At 40.9% G+C, this 19,672-nt stretch overlaps 1 protein-coding gene across 1 annotated transcript in view; it reads left to right on the top strand.

Moving 5' to 3' along the window:
• Positions 1 to 19,672, top strand: part of FGD6 (FYVE, RhoGEF and PH domain containing 6) — a 67,884-nt gene that overhangs the window by 18,257 nt on the left and 29,955 nt on the right. The window contains exons 3-6 of the mRNA XM_015283990.4: positions 7,495 to 7,636; positions 10,825 to 10,892; positions 10,985 to 11,015; positions 18,777 to 18,928. Of these exons, the coding sequence (XP_015139476.2) occupies positions 7,495 to 7,636; positions 10,825 to 10,892; positions 10,985 to 11,015; positions 18,777 to 18,928 (393 nt within the window). The remainder of the gene's footprint in view (positions 1 to 7,494; positions 7,637 to 10,824; positions 10,893 to 10,984; positions 11,016 to 18,776; positions 18,929 to 19,672) is intronic.

Here is a 19,672-nt window from a genome sequence, read left to right as displayed (position 1 = left end):
ACTGTAAGTTGGTATTTTTATTTTCCACTGGTATTCCTGGTGATCAGATGTTTTGTGTTGATTTTGAGATGAGCTGAGAAGTTTAGAAAAGGTGTCAAAATCCCACTCTTCTGATCTACGCAAAAGACTGGAGGAAGAGAGAGCAAAAGTCCAACCTTGCAAAGAACTCAGTGATTCTTTGCAGTGAGTGTGTTCTGGTTTCAACCAAACTATTCCATCCAGCGTTTTTCAGCAGGCTGCCCAAGAAACCGTGCCAGCTAACGTGCATGCAGACAGACATGTGTTTAAGAGTTAAGTCATGCTGTTTATTTTAGCTGCAAGTCACTAGCTTTTGAGTACTCTGATATTTAGCTTTCTTTCGTCATCTTGGAAGTATCTGACATGTAAAACTTGCACTCCAGTAGGCTGTACATTCTTTTTAAATAGAACAAACAACATTTTGAAGAAGTGTTACAGCCCTGATTTCAGAGGTAGTAAGCAAAAAAGTCACGAAAATAATGAATGGTCAATACAAAAGATGGACTTGGATTTTAGTGGATGAATAGTAGTTAAACATTGGAAGTTCACAGTGGTCCTGGTAAGTTATGGTCAGTTTTGTTTAAACTAGTATTGATAGGAATTTGTGGTGGAAGTTTCCCCTTTCCTACTTGATGTGCTTAGTTTGAGATTTTGTCACAGTTTTCTAGAAGTCTCTTTGGTGTGCGCTAGAATGGTGTGGTAGTTTCTCTCTCTTTAATGTGTCTGGAAAAGTTAAGTATTGTTTTCTTCTCCTGGTGCTGCTGTCCTTTCCCAGTAAGCAGTTCTCACTGGGGTCTGTGTTTTGTATGGGTGATGAAGGTGGGTTGTAAGTCTTGACTATAAATGATGCTCTATGCTGTTTATTCGCACTTCCACACCCGGAGCTTTTCTGAAGGCCTTGGCTAAGTGTATTCTGGATGTGCAGCTGTCACTATGAAGTGGGGGCTGGGAAATGGCATTCACAATAAGCAAAGGCGAAAAGCTGCATATAATGCAAAGACTTCACACTTTACCCACCTTTGAAGGTGAGAAATAGCTGACATTTTTGGGTAGTGACGGGAAGAGCTGATAGAGTGAGGAGTCCTTCCCCTATGCAAGCCTCTCAAGGCAGGGGTTTAAATCCATGCATTTTACTGCCATGTTTCACTGTCCAGTACTAAGGCTGAAGGCTGGCACATGGCACTGGGGTGGGTAATGCCCTGTTAAACCTTCACAGAGTCCTTTGTTGCACAGCAGTCTCTCACAACAGCTCAGGCAGAGGCAGAGTGATATGGCTGCACGCTCTGCTGCTTGAGCATACGCCGTGGTGCTGGGAAGATGAATCGAGGCTCTGCGGGCCTCCGCAATGTGGCAGAAGCTGTTTTGGTTCCCCTATCAAATTGATCACTGAGTCACTTCAGAGAATAGTTTTCTCTGAGACTTTTAAAATGGTGACCTCTTTTTTATATGCAGCTTTTCTGTGGTGATGGTGGAAGCACGTGAGGCATGCATGTGTGTTTATGCAGAGCTGCACACGGAGCAGGGAGTTGTCAACAAACGGTCTGGCAGAGCAGAAACTGAGAAACGCAGACGGGCCGTAGGAGGCTGCCTGTTGCCGGGCGTGGCCTTGTGGCCTTGCGGGCCTCTGGTGACATCGGCACTGGATACAGATGCCTTGCTTATTTGTATTCAGAATGAGAATCAGATTTTTTTTTTTCCTTCTCGTGGAGGAAAAGAAATAACGACTGTCCTGACCTCGGGAGAATGACCACGCAAATAAACGCTGCTGGATGCGAGCGCTGGGATGGCCTGGTGCCCGCAGGTCAGGTGCCTGCCATGCACAGACAGCTGCTGGCGCCTGGTGGGACAAGCCAGAACCCTGCCCTGAAAATCCAGGAGTGAGCGGGGGCAGATCAGGGATAAAGGCCAGGATAAAATGGCTGTTACTGGCATAAAACTCTTCCACTTGTGGTTGTTCAGTCAGAGGAAGGTTGTTTCTGCTTTCTGTCTGTGATCATTGAGGAATAATTTGGTAATTGTATCCTTAAAGTTCCCTAACCAGCCTGGAGAGAATAGATCAGAGTAATTACAAGTGAGGCAAGCAGTCATTGGTCTTGTTTGCTTACCATTTATTTTTAATTTTTATTATGTTTTATATAACTCATTTCACTGATTTTTTCCTCAGCATTGTCATCTATGGAAGAGCAGATCACAGGAGTAACTGATGGATCTTAAAGGAGAAATCCGTTCAGATGGTCTGAAAAATCACAGAATCATAGAATGACAGAATTGTAGGGGCTGGAAGGAACTTCCAGAGATCATCAAGTCCAACCCCCCTGCAAAGCAGGCTCCCTAGACCAGGTTGTACCCATCCAGGCGGGTGTTGAATGTCTCCAGAGGAGTCTCCACAACCTCTCTGGGCAGCCTGTTCCAGTGCTCCGTCACTCTCACTGTGAAGAAAAATAAATAAATAATAGAGAGTGAGAAAAGGCAGATCAAGCTGCCTGCTGTGCTCCCTAGTGTCAAACCTATAAAAAACCGCTAATCTGTTGCCTTTTTTTTTTTTTCTTTCTATTAGTCCCAGTAATACCAAGAACTTACTGAAACCACTGAATTGTCATTGGGCAGAATGAGTGGTGTAACTTTAAGCAACTTTGTAAAACGCTTTTGTGATGACATGTTTCTCTGTCTCTGGCTGCAGAGAGGCGCCATTTTGGGCAGAGAAAGTGAGCCTTAGTAGCTTGTCTTCAAGAAGGCAAGCTGTGCCCAGCGCTTGCAGCCACAGCAGTGGCCATGGCATTTGTAGTGCTGCCCACCACACTGGACAGGAAAGACATGAAGTCAGCTTGAGCTCTTCCCATCCATGCACCTGCCGTTAGCCCAAGAGGTGACAAGTGCTGTAGGAATAACTTAGATAAGTAAGCAACCTGGCCCAGGCTGCAGTTCATCCTTGCTTGCTGTTCTGGCATGCCTGAATGAAAAACAAAAAGCACGGAGACATGAAGAGGACAATGAAGCTGTTCAGTAACAGCTAAGACGGTTGATAGTTACTGTCATCAGAGAATATCAAGTGTAAATGATGAGATTATGGTAGATGACAATCCAGAAAATGAAATACAAGCTAAAATTGTCTTCTTCGGGATAATAATTGCCTTCTAAATGAATTGGGAACCAGCACAGAAATGTTTTATTCTGACTTCAGGCTATAGTGTCCTATGCAGGTCCTAAACCGACACTGCCTGAAAGCAAGGCCTCAGGCTTGTTTGGAGCTTCTATCGTAATACAAATAAACAGAACAGCCACCGTGCTCTTCCAGACAGAAAAATAAATCCTATCCTGATCAACATAAACATCTGAATCTACAGTTCCAGTCTGACTGTTTAAACAACTTGTTAAAAAAAAGAGGCTGGTGGTTTAGGTTTTTGACATTTTTTTGCTTGTACAAGCCTCACTGAATAATGGAATACCTTAGTTTGTAAAGCTGCAAACTGTGGAGCTGCCAGATGTATATATTTTTTTTACACGAAAGAAAGATATGTGAAAGTAAATGCTTGCAGTTTGAAGTTGCAGTATTTTGATGTAAGTTTTTTTGGTCGTGTTTTCAAGCCAGGAAGGACATGATTTACTTTTCAGCTGGTAATTCAGGTGGCAATTGTGTAGGTTTTGAAAGTTTCATCTTGCTGTATGTCTGACTAAGACTGTCGTGTTTTGTTTCGTTAATGTTTACTATTGCATTAGGAATGTACAGCGCAGTGCATATGCTTCATCCCATTAACTGCTCGATTACAAAAAAAAATTAGCATTTCTTTGGTTTTAAGTGTCAAAGAAGCCCCACATCTATATTTAGGTAGGTTGCTCACATGGTATGACAAGATGTTCTTACTCAGCGGGCAGCACAGTGAGCTGGCACTGATGGTGTTTCACATGACTGATAATGCAGAAGTTTCTCTTGGTAGGACAAAGAATCATGATGAAGAGGGAGCAAGATAGAGATGGGTATTTGGGGGATACTGTGAACTGGCGGAAGAGCTGCTTAAAAAATAACCACTAGGCATGCCTGTGCTATTATGTCCAAACTTGTGTGTAGGCTACAAGGAATCTCACTTAGTCCAGAAATAATTTTAAGGAAACTATACATACATCTGTGATATAGATGACTAAAGTGGTAAAAATACAGAGAGAGTGCGTGGTATATACAGAACTATGTTACGGCTTTTCTGACAAAGCCGTGTTTATGATGAGAGACTGAGGAGTAAGGTATGAGGAGAGGCACGTGTTCTCCCACACGTGTCTGCTAAAGGCCAGGCAACGTAGGGACACTGCCACAGTCTTTTTAGTAGAGGACAAAACCACAGAGTGTATCTGCCCACGTTCACAGTATTGCATCTGATCTCTGAACGTGCGGCTTGTTTGATTCCAGAAACTGTCCAGTGTGCCTCTCGACCATTTATCATCTGCTCATCCTCTGTGGTTCTGCTTTACCAAAAATAACAATATTAATAATAACACAAAACAAACCACCCGAAAGCTAAGTTTATCAGGTGGAAGAACCTGAGGAATGCATTGGACTGTGAACTGAAGAAATACAGTATGAAGATGAACAGGAGTTGCTCTGAGGTGCTTTGGCTCTTGGGGAGATGCAGTAAGAATGACTTAGTGGATCAGTTTCTCTCAGCAATCACAGTTTCCTTTACAGGAATAGCAGGTGCATGTGCACCATGAATTCAAGAAAGGAATCAATGTGATTCACAGGAAGAAAAAAGTACATATGCTGAATAGCTCTGATCTGCAGACTTACTAAACATCCTAAATCATCTGTAGTTAATTATTAAAAACTTCAAGTTTTTTACTAAAACTTTCTATTAAATAAGCAGCTTAATCTTGCGTTTAGGAAATTATTCACCCAACATAATCCAAGTAATTTAATCCTCATGATGAGGATCAAATGATGACCGGGTTATGTTTGTGCAAGCAGTATACAGCCTCTCCTAGAAATATCGTTCTTTCTGACTTCAAAAAGGGCACATTTTCTGAAAGTTCAAGTGTTAGCATAGTTGCCTGGAAACATTTAGGTTGAAAATGATTATAAAATCTGGTAGTCTTCCTGTAGAATATGCCTGGGCAAAAGGTGTATGATTTCACAAGCTTCAATGTATATATATATATTTTTTATATATATATATTTAATGGGAATTGATCCTAGTTATTAGGGGATTAAAGCATCAGTTAAAATAAATACAAAGTATAGGGAAAAAAAGGGCAAGAAGATATCTATTGACTGTGGTAAATGTTAATGAATAGGAGGCTAAAAACTGAATTCCGTTGTGGTAAGAGATAAAGTGCTGAATACACTTTGCAGTTGAAAAACTCATTCCAGACTAGATCTAGATTCAGTGCTAGATGTGAAAAGTAAAACTAAATAATTATACGGTAAAGAAAGAAATAACAGTAATTATTTCTTTTGCAGGTTTAGAATCAAGCAGGACAGATCTGCTTTTGAAATGTTGCAGATTAAATAAAGATGTATATCATCTGTAAAATAAAAGAATTGGAGAGTAGCTAAAAGTAAATGCTTTCAAACCCACGGGTCATGGGACTGTGAATTTGAGTAGACAAGGAGTTTTCTGAAATGCTGAAGCTAACAACTGGAAATTGTAAAGCCCTGATAGGGCAGCTGCGGGAAGAGCTCCACAGCAAAGCCTCTGTTTTTGCCTTTCTGGAGCCCCTGCAGGAGTCATTCCCGGCATCCTCTGCACCACGTCTCTCTGGTGACCGCTCACTGTTGCTTGAAGTTGGTCATTTCCAAGCTGAAACACCTGGCTGTCTCTTGGGCTTGTCTCAGACTCTTGTTTGGACTCAGCGATGATCCTGTAGGCTCTTCTTCCCCTTCCCCAGTTTCACTATGGGAGACAATAAGTGCTTGGGTGTTTCCCTAGTCCTTCCTGTCTTGTTTCAATAGAGCCAAGCTATTTTAATCTTTTCTATGTCTTCATGGCTGACCAAGGTCTGTCCACAGGCCAGCTTATCTTGTCTTCATCTCTAAATATCTGTCCATTTACAATCAGCTTTTGTTTTTTGGACTGCCTTGAGCATTGGCTAGTCAACACCTTGCTGTGGCTGCCAGTTAGCATCCTCACACAGCTGTATCCTTTACTTCAGCAGCCACCTCCCATGGGATCCACATTGACATATTTTCTTCTAGACAGCTATTGTGTTTGGAGGTGGTGAGTCTAATGAGTGGCCCTCCATCTCTGCTTCCTAGTGATTCACAGTTAGGAAAACTAATAAATAATAAAATAAAAGGAAGTCTCAACCATGTGTATGGTGTCTCAGAACATCTATGGGAAGAAATGGGTAGCTGTGAGAGATGACGGCTGCACAAAATCAGCTGTTGGTCAGTATACTAACATTTGTGATGGCTGGAACAGCCTTGAGGAGAGGGTTTCTGGATTTGCTTTGTGTTTTGCAGAACAGCTGATTGCTTTTGTCTCATATTACAATAAGCTTGTGGTATCCCAGCATCTTTTTGTAAGCTTTGAACACCGATTTCATGAGTTTCAATGCTGCTTAAGTGTAATTTGCAATTTTTAGTTATTCTGAAGGATTAAAAATAGGAGCCCAGGAATTTGATGTGTTAAACATGACTTTGTGAAAGCCTCAGGTTCTACTTTCTCTAGCCATTTTAGTTTCTTCTTTAGTTTTCCCTACCCCCTCTTATTTTCTTCCAGAAATGCATTTCTCTGTTGAAGTTGTCAAGGCTAGTTAGAGGAAGAAGGTTGTGTGCCTGTCTCATGCAATTTCTGTGTTGCAAATATAGCTGAAGTTAATGAAAAGAGATGTCTATCATCTTTGTAAAGCAGCAGAAGATGCGTATTATATTTTATAGCTTTGACAGCTACCTGGAAGGTGTCTGTCTCTCAGGAATGGGAGTTTTTAATTAAAAAAATCTAGTTTTTTTTTTTTTTTGAGAATTATTGGGCCATCCCAGATGCACATGTATAGCTAGCTTACACAGTGATAAATAACCTTGTATATATACATGCATCTAGAATTCCAGACAGAAGGCTCCAATGGGAGAATTGCATCTGGATAAGTCCCTTTGTTTTGAGAGAGGGAGGCAAAACTACTATGCTGGTTCCTTATCCTTCTGGCACATGGTACAAACGTTACACTACAGATGGTTGTAGCAAAAAGAATAGTTATTAGATTTGCTGTCAAGTAAACTCTGAAGGACAAAAATAACATAAATACTCCACAGTTCCTGTGGCTTTTGGCTGCCATCAGTGAGTACTGCACAAATGCCAACTTAGATAAAGCATTGCAGAGTTGGGGTCCTTTGTGGAAAATGCTACCATTGTCATAATTGTCTTCAGATGAAGTGCTACTGCACTCAGTGCTTCTGATACCAAGCACACCAGTAGCTGTGGGGTAAAGCAGAAGGGTCTTTACCTCAACAGAATGTGGTATCTTTATCAACTGTATATATTTTAATTTTAGATCCTTAGAAGAGCACCATGATCATCCTGGCATGGTAATAGGAGATCTTCAGTCGGATGACGAAGATATAGTGAACAGTTCTGATGAAGATGATGACACAAATTCTGATTCCAGCAAAGGGGAGCCTGATTCTCAAGATCAGGTATCTTTTCATCTTTATCTTCTGGAGCTGCTCCTCACTTCTGTGCTGTTTTCTGAGAACCTGTTGGGATATTTTCAAGTAAAGCATTGAGTCAACGTAAATAGATATATAAAGTTTCTCCATTTTTATTGTTTAGTGTGCTATTTACAAAACTTTGATTCGTGTACATTATCCTAATGTTAAGACACCAAGTTTATACATATGCTATTGGAAAGTGTGTTGCTCGGCATGTTTGTTCTTTGTGTTTCACTGAGCTGCAGTCCTGCCTACCGTGCCCCTCTAATAGTTACGTTCACAGATGTATATTTACAGATCTTCAGCTTTAAAATGATCAGGATTTTAAATACATCTTAAGGAGGCTGTCTACTCAATGATCCTGGAGTGCATCATGTCTCTCATGTGCTGCATGTAAAATCATTTTATTTGTCAGCCTTGGCAAAGCCCAAAGAATGGGGCAAGATGAAGACTTCAAGGTCCAAAGACCTCCTTCTGAAAAATCTGTTAGAAGCTGCAATTTTGCATAGGTGGTTCTTTATCAGGGGGTTGGCCGTGTAATGAAGGCTCTGTTTCAGTAACCACTTCTGTCTCTGCAGGCAGAGCTTTCTTGTGTTCACACCATCTACTTACTAACCTGTAAACGATCACTGTAAATCTGCTTGGCACACCTGATACACATGACCAAATCAGTTTTTAATTCTTCATTTTCAATGGCCTGAAAATTGAAGGTTCAACCTAATTTTCAATATTTAGGTTCATTCATTTATTCTTTTGGTGCTGAAGGGCAGTGATATGTGTGCAAGCAGGGCCTGCCATTGTAGGTCTGGCAGGACCACACCTATGGCCATCACAGGAGCATGAGCCATAGTTGTCAAGAGTGTGAAATCAAGATCTGACTTTCTGCTAACTTCTGCGAATGGCAGATCAGAATTATTGCCTCTGTTTTGATCTTATTTCCCAGTTTGTTGCATTTTTAGGAGCTCTTTTTGTAGGCCTGGAAGTTCTGACACCAGTATGCCTGTAGAATATTGCCTCTTCTCAGCACCAGTCCTGGCAGCTTTGGTGGCGCTTCATCTCCTTGCAGGTGAAGCGTTGTTTCCTACAATGGTAGACTTATATTTGGCTCCTTTCTGGAAGAAAAATAAATAAATAAATAAACGAAATATTACAATGAGACATTTTAATGCTGGAAAAGAAGATTTGATGATGTGGTGTCAGCTCTGAATTTCACTTTGCAAGAGTTGCTGATCTGTGTGCCCCTAGAAATGCCCTCAACCTTTCATGACGGAGTGTTTAGAAAAATGTCCCTGCCAGGAGGCTTCTTAGACAGGTTTCATGGGACGTGAGCAGCCACCAAGTAATTCAGAGCTCACTGTGAAGCATCTGCTGGTCAGCTCGCGCCAGCCGGCCTGTGGCACGTGCAGCCGGCAGCTGGGGATTAGCAGCAACCCGCTTCTCGCTTCCAACTTCCTCACAGCTCCTGCAGCTGCATGAGAGAATGAAGCAATCCCTGCCTTGGCCTTCAGCTGGTTTTGTTTTTGTTTTTCCTCACCACAAGCATCTGGGTGTTTTGATGCTTTTTGCCTGTGAAGGAAGTCACAAGGCTCTCTTCCAATAGTGTGGCTGAGAGGGAGCCCAGTTCCAATCTTTCACAACTCTAATTTATACCCTTCTGGGCTCAGAGGATCTTTTGGCTGAACAAATGCCAAGTGGTCTTTTCAGTGCCAGCTGGTACATGAAAAGGCTTTCAAAGGGAGCTGAAAATGGACTGTGATGTTACATGTCGTAGTTGTTTAGCATTAGCATCTTGTTCTCTAAATACTGATTTTCATCTAACTTGCAACTGCCAGAACCACAGCGATACCTTGCTTTGCAAAATGAATTGTCTTCCCATGAATTTATGAGCTGTGCTGTCTAAAACGTCATTGAAGCTTGAGGATGAGCATTACAGTCTTGCCTTCGTCTGACCCTCACTGAGTAGATCTAAGTGCTTTTTGGAAATCAGCTTAATTTTTGAAGTAAAATCCCAGCTCCGTGTGTATATAAAATAAAATATGTAATATATTTAGCATATGTGTGATATAGCACCGAATTACTGAATTTAGAAAACAATTCAGCAATTCGGGACTGACAAATTTAAATTAAAAACAGTAATAAGAATTGTAACCATGGCTGAATCTTGCAGCATTAGGGCTTATGAGCCAAAAGTTCATATATGCTGTGCCAAGAAGACCTGATTTTCAAAATAACTGTTTACTGGCTGTACCTACTATATTCAGTACTGCCTCCCCACAGCGTTGATTGCGTTTTCTGTACCTCATGTTGTTTTAGTCCTCCTCATCCATGCTTTCTTTGCGGCCCATTGAAATGGAAGCCTGAATATGTAATAGATGTAGTGACAGCTGGCAATAGAGAGGCATATGGCAAACCATGAGAGCTGTGATGGAAAAAGGTGTATTTTATGTGAGGGAAATTATGCATGGGAGTTATTGTGCAGGAAAAAATAATTGCATCCTGACACCTACCTCCTTTTGCTTTGCTATTCCTGCTCATTTTAATCTGGTGGTGAACAGTAGCCTTGATTTTTGGAAGCTATATTTATGTATGTAAAAACCAGCAACATCTAAACTGTGTCACAGGTAGATTATAAGGCTCACACAACTTTACAGCAAGGCTGCTCCTTATTCTTGCAACTTCTTTAATAAATTATCAGAAGCTGACTTTTCTATTCTGTGGTGACATCTTTTTCCTTTCGTCTTTTTCGATAAATAAAGTCTGTGTTTCTTTTAAGATGTTTGAGAAAGTCATTGGAGTTTACTGCAAATGCTACTCATGCTGTAATAACCAGGAAAAAAAAGTATAATACGCACTTATTTTCCGTACTCCACTACTTTCACTAACTAATAACTGTCACTTCCTACTGCTTCATTCATTATGGCAGCAGAGCTTCCTGTAACAATTAAGTAGAAAGGCTGATAGTCATATAAAAACTGCTGCTAACAATTAGTGTTATTTCTAGCTACAAGTTAAATTGATTTTCACATGGATCCAGGAAAGGCAGGAGATTTCAAAGCAGTATAGAACACTTATTACGCTTATTATTATTATTAGAAATAATTACTAAATAGTCACGTTGGATTTGAGGGATTACTAGCCTGAAATAATACTATAATATGTAATTTCATTTGCAGAGCAAGGCAGCTGGAAAGAAGACAAAAGTTTACCATATTGCCAAGGAGATCATGAGCTCAGAGAAAGTGTAAGTGTCAATGCTAAGCTGAACAGCTTCTCAGCTTATTTTAATTGGGCAGTTCAGATTTAACTGTCTGCTTTTTCTTGCTTTTCTGATAGGTTTGTGGACGTGCTAAAGCTCTTACACATTGTAAGTATTAAAAAAAATGTTTAATCTGTTACAGTTTGGTGTTTTGGTTTTATTGCAGTGGATGTGATTTTTTTCCTGCGGGGTCTGCATAATTCAAAATTCCTTTTTTTTTGTTGATGAATATTTTGGTGGTTCATTCTGTGCCTCCTTTATTAACGTACGCAGTCCTCCCGCTGAGTTGGGGATACTGCTTGAATATTTAATATGGATATATATCCATATATGTTAAACAGCACCATATTTATAAGCCAACTTCTACCATAGCAACCTAAATAGAATCTTTGGTTAGAATGAGTAAAGGGGAGAGGAAGAGACCAATTTGCCATTAGAAATAGTAAGTAAAAATATGCATTTTTTAGATAACCTGATTAATATGGTGTATTTTTTTAGGCTGCAGCTCTTTAACAGGTGCTTGCTTTCTGATAACAGCTGTGACTGCAGTACGCACAACATGATGTCCACAGCAAGGGTTAATTATTTAATCCTTGCTTATGCAAACCAATCATGTGTTAAATGTGCTGTGTAGAAGATGAAAAAGATAGTAAATTAATTAGCTTTAGCTTGTTCTAGCTTCGTTTGATAAGATTTCTATCAACTTCTAAGTAGTATCTATTCGTACCGTTTTGTTGCTCTGTGAAGTACAAGCACAGTGATATTCCTTGGGTGCCAGAAGTGGTTCCATTACAAACAGATGAGTTTGTCCATGTCAGTCTCTTGAGAAGCGTGTTCTGTGAAACTGGGAACAAAGACTCTTATGTATGGATGTATACAGTGCTGTAATAGGGAGGAAGGAAACAAAAAAATTGCCGCAGCACTTGCTGATTCTTCTTCTGCCTTCCGTTTTCGTAATTGATTAATAATTGAGCCTGTTCAGTCTCGATTTTCAAGTGCTAGGTCAGGCAGTTGTGGTCAATGTATAATTTATTTTCAGCATTATTTGTAGTAGAGAGCTCAAGTCTAAATGCTAATTAATGTAAGAGAATTGTCCTAATGAGTATAGACAAGTTTTAAGCTATATGTTTTTAATTATCACGTTTTTCCAGCATCAGCTTGTGTCTTAAAGGCGTCTTCACTTTTCATTGTGCCAGTTCTTGAAAATCCAGCTTTGGGTAACATGGATGGTATTTACTGGAGCAGGCTTCCCAGCAAAGCAGTTGATGCCACGTGCCTGTATGTATTCAAGAGATACCTGGATCATGCCCTTGGAAGCAAAGTCCACATAGAGGGCACAAAAAGAGGAAGAATTTGGGAGAAGTAGGGAGTTACGGAAGTTTCTGGTGTAAGCTTAAGGTTGTCCAAGCATTGTAAACATCCAGTGTTACAGGGTGTGTTTTGCTTTGTTTTACTAGACAGCTCACATGGAACCAGTATGCTAGTTTGTAGCTGACAAGCACCAACAAGTTAGGAATGTTTCTGTCCGCTAGCAGTATCAATCAGCATGTATTCAACACAGCCTAACAGGATGCTGAGAGACTTAACAAACTAAAAACCTAGGCTCTGCCCATACTGGGCTACTTTATGCGTAGTGAGGAGTAGATCTTCACTGAGTTTGTCATATGAGTCTCCATTACACCTTCTGAACTCTCTGCCAGGGTTCAAGTAAATACCTGAAATGTACTGACTAATTCTGCTAGTGATGATTCTGTACAGTCTGTATTACCAAAGCCAGTTCTACAGATAGTGGCTCTTCCTGCAGCCAGGGAACAGGACTGTTGATGCTTGAAGAATCTGAAGTGGAACCTAAAGCTGTTGAGATAGTAGGAATGTGATTGCAAACTGGTTGCAAGCACCACTGAATTTTTTAGATTTTTTTTTTCTTTTATATTAATACAGTCGTGTTAGGTGGTGCAGCTTCTCTGGGCTGTCAGGGTGCCTCTCTGGACACTGCTGTGCTTTGTGAGTATGCCTGGCTTCTTCTGCTGAAGGCAGACTACAAAAGATCTCTACAAAATAATAAATGCTTGGAGACATTTCTATACCATGAAGTAAGCTGGTCACAGTAGAGATAATGTACTTTAACTGGCTTGGTACAATGATGCCTTCTCAAATGGGTTTGCTTGAGGGAGGAATCAAACATGAGTTGTAATCCTGAATTCCTTGTACTTCTGTAATTATTGTAAATCTGTTTTCGTGGATGAGATTCGAGTGGAATGCTTAGAAACTCCAGAAAACAAAGGAACTTAAATCAGAGCAACGCACCTGTATGCATCTTTGTGAGATGGCCCATGTGTAGTTTCTGGGGGGCTGAGAAGTAAGAGGTGTTACTTCTTCCCTAAGGGCACTCAGAGAAAAAGAAAGGAGCTGTGAGCTAGATGTGAGACTTGAAGGAATAGGGCATGTATCTGGGTGGGAGTGATGCAGGGCTGGTGCTCTTTGTGTTTCTTTGTCATGGATTCTTTGGGAATGCTTTGCTTTGCACAAGTGAGAGAGCTCCTTAAGCCACCCCTCTCACTGTAAAGGCTCACTGCTTGGCCTAGTTACTGTCAGCTCTTTTATCCATTCTTTTTCCTATATATGTATAAAAACAAACATATATATATATGTGTGTATGTGTATATGTGTGTGTGTATATATGTAAATACATGTTTGTTTTTTTTCCCCCAAAACCCACTACTCTCTTTTTTTCTCCTTTCCTTTTAGATTTTTCCCCTTCCTGCTGTGGTATGGGTAGTGAGGTTTCTGATCCAGCAAATAAATATGCTTTTTTGGATGGTTCCTTCTTATGCAAAGCTTAGTGTGCGTCTTTGTGCTATGTTAGTAAAAGAAAGCTTAGGCCTGCAAGCTTTTGCCTGAGCTTTTAGGTCAGTGCTTCCAACTTACATCCCAGTTCTGTCCTTATTAGGACTCCTAGAGCCAGGAGGTTGTCAGAGGCACCTGCAACTTTTCTGCAGCCACAAGGTCACCCTCTTATTGCAGCAGGCACATCAGAGGTCAAACATCTTTCTATTTTCTGTTCTGTGTCCTTACAGAGGCACTTAAAAGAATGGGAAATTCTGGTTTGATATGTTTCCATTTTCAGAAAACATTTGCAAAATTATATATTAAAAAAATATGTCTCTCTCAGCCTCTCAGTTTTTGGTTTTTTTTTTTTTTTGCCAACTTTGATATTTGACTGATCTGAGGTGAAAACATACATTTTTAGTCTCTAAAGTGGTTTAGGATTTCTGATGGAGGCATTTGGCAGTGAATTGCAGCTGTCATTATCTGCTGAAAAGGCTGAGGAAACAGTTTTGATTTGGAAGGAAACGTTGATTCATTACCCACTCTTACTTGAAGTAGCATTCTTAGAATATATCACAGTCAAATAATTATTGAAACATAGCTATATTACGTTATTAAAAACTTGTACATGATTTTACTGAGAAAAGGTATGGAATTCCTTGTCAGTTTTTCAGAAGCAACCTCATGGATTGGTAAGATGTCACGAGCCATGCTTATTCACGATCTTTATCAACTATAAAGTTGCAGTTAAGATTGCCTAGTTACATTTTGCTTTAAATATGTATTTTGAAATCTTCTGCAAGTGTATTCCTGGCAGCTCTGTTACAGTTTGTCACAGTGCAGCAGACTGGCTGCTCCTTGGAATGCAAACAGGGAACTTTGCTCCTTTTCCCCATAGGATGTGCGTGTGTGTTCCTTGAAAAGCATCCAAGTGCAAACATATTTTTCTCCTTAAATTAAACTGATATTTGAGCTATCTGCAGGTGTAGTTAGCTGGAGTTGTACTTCAGAGGAAGAGATTATGGCTTATTTTTGCTTTGCTGATGGTATGTTCCAGGAGAACAGATCCAAGATGAATATTGGTTGAAACCTTAGGAGTAAAATATGTGGCCAAATTTAGATCGTGTTGTTCTTTCTCTTCCTGTTAAATGCGTAAGAAAGTTTAATTTCACCCATTTTGATTTGTCTTCCTTCGGATGTTAGATACCTGAAGGTGCAGTTAATCAGTCAGCAACTGATTGGGAATTTAGTCTAGTTAGTATACAGCTAAACATCTACTTTTGCTCCTTCTTTGCTGAGATGGGCAGGTTGCTTGGCTTTGCACTGGAAATCTCCCAGTGGAAAGAGAGGAATTGTGACTCGGGGCCTTTGCTGAGGGGAAGTGCTTGGGCTGGGCGTAGATGATACATAATGGGTTCAGAATTATGTCAGATATCACTGCTATTTGCTTATTTGAGGAAACTGGATTAAAGGAGCGGTTGAAGGAGAGAGGGTCAAGCAGAAACAGCAGTGTTGGTATCCTTCTACTGTTTAAAAAGTGGAGCAGCTCTAGCAGGGGTGTACACTGATAGAATAAATAAAAATCCCTGAGGTTTCTGAGTTGAGAGTGTTTTATCAGGCATTAATTCAGCAACAAGCCATACTCTCAGAAGCCTTTAAAACTGCTTGAACTAGATTTTCATACGGGCAAGTACCCAGTGGGATGCTGTCTTAATCTAGAATGAATGAGATTATTTCTGGTTTGGGAAGAATGTGCTTTACAGGGGTGGTGATGAGTGCCATCCTCTTCAAGTGTCTGGGTGAAGGCAATTGCCTTTGCCTAAGTAGCTTTGTTCAGTTTTGGGGAGTCCCTGCCTATAGGAGGGGGGTTGGAACTAGGTGATCTCACAGGTCCCTTCCAACCCAAACCGTTCTATGATTCTACGGTTACCATTGGACCAGAATATAATGTAGAAACTCTAATGCAGTAGTTCAGAAAGCAGTTTTAGGGAAGTATCCAACAGCCTCTCATCTTCTGAAAGGAAATAGTAAGCTGGAAAGTGTCTGAATCATCCCAGTTTTAGATTCATAATCTTGTTTCATGTCATACGGTGTATGAAATATTAGGTCTAGAGTTGCAAGTGGTGTTTTTCAGTGAAATAAACACATTAATTCCAAAGCATGGCAAAGAAGTTTATGAGTATTCAGAAGGCTCATTTTGAATTATAAAACCTTGCTTTAAAATTAACTGCAGTAAATTGCTGCATTGCTTCCAGCACAGTAATTTCTAGGACAGCTCAGGTGACCATCTTTGAACGGACTGAAGACAGCAGTGCTTGTCAGCAGCGTTATGTTAGTACTATATGCTAAATATCTTTGTAATATGAATCACTTTTTGCAGGTATCTATAGATATCAGAGCAATGCGTGTATTATTTGCAGCAGCGGTTCTGCTTTTATTCTGGTTTTATAAACGTGGTGCATGGGTTTAGTGTTAGAAGGAATTAGGTGCTGGTGCGTTACATTGGTATCCCTGTAATTTCTAGTTTTGAAGCCACTTGTATGGAAGAAAGGAACTTTCCCATATATAAAAAACAAAAACTTGACTGAATAGCTTCCGCCATTTGGAGTCAGATTTCAGATTTTACTATTTGAGTTCACATGTTTTACATGTAGGAATTAAAACAGGCCCGCTATGGGTTCTGGTCTTTTCAGATAAGAAGTTACTTTCTGGGAAGGCGGTCCTTGAATGGCGGCGCTGCTAGCCGAAGGCCTGCTCCATTTGTTTGCCTTTCCTACCCCCTCTCCTCAGCCATGTGCTCTCTGCCTTCACCTCCCAGGTTTATCTCGAGATGAACTTGGCATGACAGTTACTTCACACCCACTGCCAGGCTATAAATAAATCTTAATATGATTACAGTGACAAATACATTGCGCCGCCTCTGAAGTGAAGACTTGATAAGTCCAAAAAAGAAGGGGGAAAAAAGTGCTGAAGTTTGTTGCCTTTGTTGTTCAGCAGTCTGGTTTGCATCATTTGAAAGCTTCACGTTATCTTTCCTCCCTCTGTTTCCTTTTTGCAGGGCTTCCTCCCTTTCCTCGGTTGTGGAGGGAGATGTGGGGGTGAGGAAATGAAGTTTTGGTTGGCTGTGCTCATGGCCCAGTCTTTGACAGCTCGATCCAAAGCCCAGTGAGGCTGATGGACTTTGGATCAAGCCAATAGAGAAACCCAAACCCCCTGCATTTGAAAAACATCCTGCAGGCTCTTTGAATGCTGTATCTAGAAGTTAAATAAATGCTCTTAACTACAAGTGACATTCCTGTCTTATCTACTGGTGCTTAAACCTGGCTCCCTGCTCGCCGTTTATTGTGTGACCAGGGAAAAGCTGGGCTTGTTGATTTCATTACAGACAAAACTGCTTTTCTTTTCATCGTGCAAGTAGGCTTGTAGTGCTTGGAGAAAATTCCTGTTCCATCCCATGGCGGAGCATATATAGTATATTGTGTGTGCATGGGATTTTGAGGGGGGAATATTATCATAATATGATGATGCATTTTGCATGAAGCTCTTCAGAAAGCCTCATTTGAGCTTTTGCCATTGTAATTCCATGTATCATTTCAGTGTTAAGCAATGCCCTAGGGTCAGAAAAACCCATAAGATGCAGCTGGTAGTTAACCTATGTGTCACTAGTCTGCACAGAGGATGTAAAACAGAGCATTTCCATATGAATAACGCCATCTGTTTTTTAACTCCCTTGCATTTAGTTCTCAGCCTTCCCCATCACAGCCATCGCCCTGTATCTCTTTTCAGTTTCTTGTCATAACTGTGCCCTGGCGCAGCCTTCGCGACCCAGGGTCACAGAGCAAGAAGCTGTCTGGAGATCGCTGATGTAATGAGGAGAGGCCAGGAGAAAGCTGAGACTGGAGTCAGACAAACCCTAAATAGTGCCAGATGCTGGGCTGATGAGATAGCCAGTGAGACCTGGAGCAGTAGACTTGTGTGTGTGTGAGCCTAATTCTTTTTTTAATTATTATTTTAACCAAAGGACCCTACAAAATTTCAGAGGTAGATGTGAACCCCATGTGTATTTAAAATATGCCTCATCACTGCACATAGGAACATGCCATTTAGTCGCCTTTTTGGGGTCACCTACAAATCGTGCGCGCATTATTAGGTTTCAGCAGACTGCAAACTAAGAAGGGCTATTACAAACTGCCTGTTTATGCTGTTGCCCAGCTTCAAGTGAGACATGATAAAACAGACTAGTGACTAGTCCAGGGCCAAAATTTTAATTCTAATTAGTTTAATAAGGGCCAATAAACTGAGCTCTGCCCTGGTGAGAGCTGGTTGAAGCATAAAAATACCCCAGGATCCTTCAGCACTTAACGCAGTCTTCTTCCTCCCTGGAAATGTTTTGAAGGTAGCAATGTTGTTTTGATAATGGACAGCACTTGAAATCTCGCCATTCCAGTGCACGGTTAAAATAGCTCTTTGTTAATGTGAGTTTTCCTGTAAGAGCTGCCACATATAGAAAGTTCTGTGGCACGGTATTTTTAAACCAGGCAGCACATCTTCCTAGAAGGTAAATAACTTGTAATAATTTGTAAATAACTGGCAAATAACAAAAAAAAAAAAAAAAAGTGATTTTAGGTTATGATGTTATGATTGCATTGGCTGATATAACATTTTTGCTTTTTGACCCAAATCTTAGCAAGAAGATGCTCAAGGCTACCAACACCTTTGCAGACAGAAGCGCTTTTTCACTCTAGTTTCCTCATGTGTAGGATCAGCTCATTTCTTAAGGGTGTGTTAAAAAATAACAAACAACTTCCACAGCGTATGTCCAGGAGCGAGAGAGTCAAGCTCCAGCATCAGTCTGAAGGGCTTAAGGCTGACCCAAGGGCGTGAGTTGAAGCTGCAGGGAAACATAACCCAGATGGCACTCTCCTCTCTTTGGTAATAGGGAGCAGGGCCTGGAATGTCTGCAGAGAAAACACTGTTGTCTGCGCTGGTGCTTTGAAGGCTGTTGGCTCATGGTGAGGGCTTCTCTTTGTCCTCCGGCAGGATTTCCGGGACGCGGTGGCACACGCCTCTAGGCAGCTCGGGAAGCCGGTGATTGAGGACAGAATCCTGAATCAGATCCTGTACTACCTACCTCAGCTGTACGAGCTCAACCGGGACCTCCTGAGGGAGCTGGAGGAGCGATTGTCTCATTGGTGACTATCAGTGAAGAACACCACTCCTTTGATGTTGTTAAAATTTGTCTGTGGGGCTTAAAAAACTCCATGTGACCACAGCCCAGCTCTTGTTTGTTTTTCACATGCCTTCATAAATGACAGAATTGGCTTTGAAGGTACAGGGGTACCTTTCCATTTAGCTGTTTTATTTGGCACTGAGGGGCATCCAGAAGGCATGTCAGCACATGCTTTGAGCAACCACACATATTTGTTTAAAAACAGTTGAAAGTTCTCGTTTCTATGTGTGCATGGGCATGATAAATGGACTGACTTCATGAGAGGAATAGAAGGCTCTTCTGAAGATTGGTTTGCCTTTCAAAGGTAGTTGAGGTCTACTAACCAGACTGTGCTGAAGTCCATTCTCAGTTACACCAGTGGGTGGACCTAAATCAGCCAAAAACAGTGTATAGGCAGAGGCACTGAAATGGGTAAAGATTGTAATGCTGAGCTTCCTACTGTGGGATGGAGACACCATCTGCAAGTTTGAAGATCCATTTCCTTGGAAATCCAGCTTTTATTACTGTATTCAAATGGTTCCAGATCATTTAGAACAGGCTGTGAATCAAGTGGTTGTGATCTAACTCCAAATTAATGTGTAGAAGTGTGCTAGGTAAGACTTTGCAGAATAGTTTATGAGCTGAACGCCTATCTGCTGGACTGTAAGCTTTTTGTTCAGAAATAAACTGGCACATCTTACTGTGAGAATGATTGATATCTTGCTAC

The sequence above is a fragment of the Gallus gallus genome, chromosome 1, assembly GCF_016699485.2.
Source record: "Gallus gallus isolate bGalGal1 chromosome 1, bGalGal1.mat.broiler.GRCg7b, whole genome shotgun sequence".
NCBI classification, from domain to species: domain Eukaryota; kingdom Metazoa; phylum Chordata; class Aves; order Galliformes; family Phasianidae; genus Gallus; species Gallus gallus.
The sequence above is the reverse complement of the archived record's forward strand: the minus strand, read 5'-3'. Positions and strand labels throughout refer to the sequence as shown.